General features: G+C 35.6%; 1 protein-coding gene across 2 annotated transcripts in view; it reads left to right on the top strand.

The window, feature by feature from the left end:
• The window catches only part of LOC113825369 (condensin-2 complex subunit H2), a 20,926-nt gene that overhangs the window by 3,011 nt on the left and 12,915 nt on the right, over positions 1-5,000 (top strand). For both annotated transcript variants that reach the window (XM_027378185.2, XM_027378184.2), the window contains exons 2-4: positions 959-1,095; positions 1,630-1,755; positions 2,028-2,266. In XM_027378185.2, the coding sequence (XP_027233986.1) occupies positions 994-1,095; positions 1,630-1,755; positions 2,028-2,266 (467 nt within the window). In that variant the 5' untranslated portion in view covers positions 959-993. The remainder of the gene's footprint in view (positions 1-958; positions 1,096-1,629; positions 1,756-2,027; positions 2,267-5,000) is intronic.

The raw sequence follows: 5,000 nt of genomic DNA, 5'->3' as shown, positions 1-5,000 counted from the left end.
GACTCTGTCCTTTCTTCTTATCAGAATATGAAGAATTTAATAAGGTAAAAGTTTACAAGACACTCACTTTGGCTTTCAAAAGGGGTCTTTTCTCTCATAATTATATTGGCTTTGTTCAATCCAATCCAGTTCAGAACAACTGTGCTCTAATGATGGATGGCCCAAAGTTGAAATAGCACGCTGTAAAATCACTGCCATGGCCTCAGGCCTTTGAAATCTGGCCAAGATTTTTAAATGTTTAAGGCATATATTCCAACGAAAGAGCTTGGATTGGCTCCCTCCTTAATGAGAACTTGCCTCTCAGGTGAACATTTTCATATCTTGCTATGTAATGTGTATTTAGTTTTGTTTTGTTGGCCTTAGTCAGAGTGCGACAGGAGCCGTGCCAATTGGCAGGAGGCCAGATGTCTTTTAAACATTTACTTTGAGTAAGTCCAATTTAGGCATTGTCAGGTTATTTTTTGTTATTTTTTACATCATTGACCTCTGTATCTTAGTCACTATTAGTGATATTACCACAGAACAAAGATGTTCAAGTTCTTTGAATCAGTGATATTGACAGCTGTTATTGATTTGTTATCCTTTGAATTTTGAACAAAAATAATTCTATCATCATTACTTTCTCCAGGACAAACCATGTAATGCACTATCTTAATTTTTAGAAATTTATTTTTATTTTATTTATTTATTATTTTTTTTTTTTTTTCACATTGTATATTGTTTTAATTAACCCACTTAGGACAGGTGTCATACACATGAGACACCCGGAAAAGTATACATTGCCGGGCGTCCCATTGGTGTGACGTTAGATAGGAGCTTGTGGCGGGAGGCGCGCGGGCAGGTTCTCAGACTCGCCCACACACCGATTTTGAAGCCGCCCGGAAAATATTAATTTCAGCTTGAAAATGTTTTGTCACTAGTGGGTTAAAATCTATTTTTCTCTTCCTCTCTCTTTCAGGTTAACATTTGCATGCATCTCCTGCAGCCACCAAAATGCGACAAACGTCCCCATCCCAGGATTTGGAGGCCCGCTTCTCCGTCTTCCTCAACCCCATTCGTGACCTGACCAAAAACTGGGAAGTGGACATAGCAAAGGTCAGTATTTGTTTGGGTTAATTGATTACCTACAGGCTTCAGAAGTTTTGATAAATTATGTTTGTTTATATACAAATTATGCATTATGCTTTCCATAAGTGTACTGAATAATTAAAGTAAGAATTTTAAGGAAATTTAGTTACCCTAAGACATCTGTCAGGAATAATTTTTCCCCACAACAATTACATTAGAAAGCTGATAACTTCTTCAATCTAGCAAGTAGCTTATTGAACATCTTAGTGGTGTTTTAGTCAGATCAATAGTCATTATTCTTTTTAATGAATAGAAATTATATTTTTTCAAGAAGTTTTTTTATCAACCCAGTGACTGTAATTAGATATTCTTCTCATCCCTTGCACAGTTTAATGGGGTGAGCAAACATTACTCCCATCATGTTCACAGGAATACGTCAGAATGAGAAAGCATATCAGGGTTAGGGATAACGCAAAAAGTTGAAAACCACAAATTCACAGCTTGGTTCACTATGTATAAACCTTTACTGCAGTTGTACTAAAACCTGTTTACCTCTTCCAGTATCTAGAGGAGTACCTTGAGGAACTGGCAGAAGTACAAATTACTTTTGATGGAGGGGAAACAATGATGAACTTTGCTGAGGCAGCCATGTTGATTCAAGGCTCAGCCACCGTTTACAGCAAAAAGGTAATTTAGTCTCATTGCCTATTCTTATCTAGTAGGAAGGAAGTGCATTGCTGATACAGGTCTCAAGGACTTGGACTGTTTCACGTTTGTCATTGTTAATTTAGAGTGATTACCTTCTCTCTCTCACTCTCCCCTTTCTCACAGTGTAAAAAAAAAGGAATATACTTTTCTACTGACAAACATATTTATAGTGTAACTGAAAGATTACAGAATTTCATATATAAATCTCAAAATAGCCAACAATAAAAGTGGACGTGTATTTTCTTCCTCAGGTGGAGTTCCTCTGGCAGATGGTGCTGCAAATGTTGGACCTGCTCTCCAGCAGGCGGAGTGTGGAGATGGGTGGGCCAGCAGGCGGGAAGGATCTAGGGGGAGGTGGAGGAGGCAAAGCCATTCTTGACGCAAGCATTGAGTTTCAGTCAGTAGACAACATCAGGGAGGGACGAAACATCAACATGCGTGAGGAGGACGAGGTGGAGGAGGAGGAGGACTATCGCCGGAAAAACTTCAAGTGAGTAACATCAGAGGAGGAGGTCATTAAAGGCACAACTACCTCTCCCATTTACACTTTTGATTTAGGTTTGACACTTGCAACAGATTCATAGTTAATAAGTCACAGAAGTTCTGCGTCTTTGACAGAAAATGTTCCATGCAGGGATGTTATATGAAGATTTTCTTAAAGTCATGAAGCATGCATATTGAAGACTATAAAAAGAAATGATATTCTGTGTTATGTTTGTGTATTTGTCATTTTAGTCTAGTGCACGTTTGTGAAGATCGTGATACATGGGTGAATAGATAGAGTGTATTTAGATGTAAAGCATATATATAGATAGATGTGACTTAGACTTAGAGACTGACTGTAATGGAGATATAGTAATCCCAAAACTCAAAACAAGATTTAACAGACAAAATTAACAATGCTCAAGTTAGCATTGGTAGATCATCGAACATGTGTTTTGTAATTTTTCAAAATACTCAACCTGCATAGGCTTAGCATTGCCAAAAATCTCAGGTTTATTATTTGCATTGAAACAAAAATTCCTAAATTTGGGCTCAGGGAGAATTTTCGTTATTTTTTTCTTTCTTTATGTGTTTCTTTTCTTTTCTTTCACAATAAGATTTTGGTGCCTGAGATTGGCATTATGTAATGTAGTGTTCTAGATGATTTGTATCTATCCAATTGAAACTGAAGTATAAATCTAAACAACTGGAAATGCAACTGCCGTGTCATATCTTAGCAAGTTGCATTTAACTGTCAGTGAGGGACTTTGCCTCAGAATTTTTATATTCTTAAGTAATTTTCAAATTATTGTTTTTAGATAGGAAATTTGCAGTGGACATACAGTTTAGGTATATTACTTATGAACACAGACATTTACAAAGACAAGTAGATATTAAGCATTTGGTTTTAATCGTGAAGTCCAGTAATTTGGGCCAAAAGGCAGATTTAGTTCAGTTTTATACCAAGTTGAAGAACTTGCCAGAGTAAAATTTTGTGTCTTGTCTTTCCTTTTCCAACCCTTATCTCATTTCTCAGACATACAAAACAACAGACTTCAAAGTTTGTGAAACTCGTATTTAAGTAAGTGTAGATATAGAGTTCTTGTTAATAGTGGAGAATTAGCATGAATAAAGAGAGAGAGTTCTTACTTGTTAATCATATAGAAGTGTTTTTTGTGTGTTTGAGATCTTTTAACTCTCAAAGAATATATGGCTTTCCCATCATTAATCCAGCAGTGTGTAAGTATTTAACAGTTTTTGGGATTAAGAAGATCTAATCACTTAAAGTATTTCAGTGTGTGTGTCTTCCTTTTCTCATCATCAGTTATTAGACTAAAACACTACTCTGTATACTTAACTTTGCCTGTCTGAATCTTTGTATTTTGATTTTATATTGTGATCACAGAGTTGATGAGAACCTTTTTTCGACTGTTTTCTGCTCCTCCTCCTCTCCCCCCTCTCCTTTCCCTCTTTTTTCTTTTTCTTCTATGCCTCCTCCTACTTGGCATTCCTTTTCTATGCACAGTTACTAATAATTTTTTCCTGTTCCAAAGTTCGCAAATGCATATCATACTAACAGGGACTCGATGTGTATGCATTTCCCAAAATGTATTACATGAACTAATGACAAAAGTTCTGGGAGATGTACTTAGTAACCACTTCCTTTACTGGTCTACAAGTGCCTGAAAGGAGAATTAATGAATCCATGCGTCTGATTGGTCTATAAAAATCTGATGAGTTTTGAAAATTCTTTGAAAAGGAATTGTGACATTTTTAATTCTGCCTAATATTAAGGTAACATTTAAGAAATTACTAGGAAAGGATTGGTACCTTAGACCATGCAAAAAGTGTTTGGGTATGTAAATAGCTCATGTTTAACTGTAGAATTATTGAGAGTTGATTATAAGATAAGCATAACTTTAACTCGTAATTGTACACATGCTATTATCTAGCAAGATGGATTCATTATGTACAGTATGCTTATGAATCTATGTCTATAAAAAATACAGCCTTTAACCAATAAACATAAAAATTATTAATGATTATTGAAGGCCCCATCACACTAACACACATTAATGCCTTTCCATAAGAACTTTTATGCATGCAAAGGATCTGGCCCTGACACATTAACAGAGAACCACCACTCTCTTGTAAACAAACATATGACCAAGTGGTCTCAGGAATCACACAAGCATCCTCACAGATATTGCACCATTTTAGATAAATATTGTTATCTAAAGGAGATTACTGCATTATACAAAGAATTTTCTTTGATTATGGGTTAAGTTTACATGTACCTCTTCTATTTCATTTATCATGAAAAGCAATCTGTTTGTATAGATCTTCTGTAGCTTAAAATCAAGATTGTAAAACTAAAACAGTTACCACGGTCTTCATGTGGGAGGCATTCCACAGTTATTCCACAGTTCTTTTGATGTTCGTAGAAGGAACATAGATGACAGTAATAGTGCTTGTGTGATAATGCCAGAGCACTTAAAATTTATTGGACTTTTTTGTAAAACTTGTTAGACATTCTAGTGTATTTCATGCTCATTTGGTTATGATTATGGAATGACTCCCGGTGGCTTTAAACTTGGGGGAAAGGTCGTGTTTATTTATTTACAGAGATTTCATTCAGTTTGATAATCTTGTGAGGCAGTGAAGTATAACCTTTCATTTCTGAAACTCTGCAACTTTTTTTCTCTTTCTTTTTCTCCCCTTCATTTTTTCTTATTTCGGCT

The sequence above is a fragment of the Penaeus vannamei genome, chromosome 17 (genome assembly GCF_042767895.1).
Source record: "Penaeus vannamei isolate JL-2024 chromosome 17, ASM4276789v1, whole genome shotgun sequence".
Taxonomy (NCBI): domain Eukaryota; kingdom Metazoa; phylum Arthropoda; class Malacostraca; order Decapoda; family Penaeidae; genus Penaeus; species Penaeus vannamei.
Note: the sequence above shows the minus strand (reverse complement) of the source record. Positions and strands in the feature narration are given on the sequence as shown.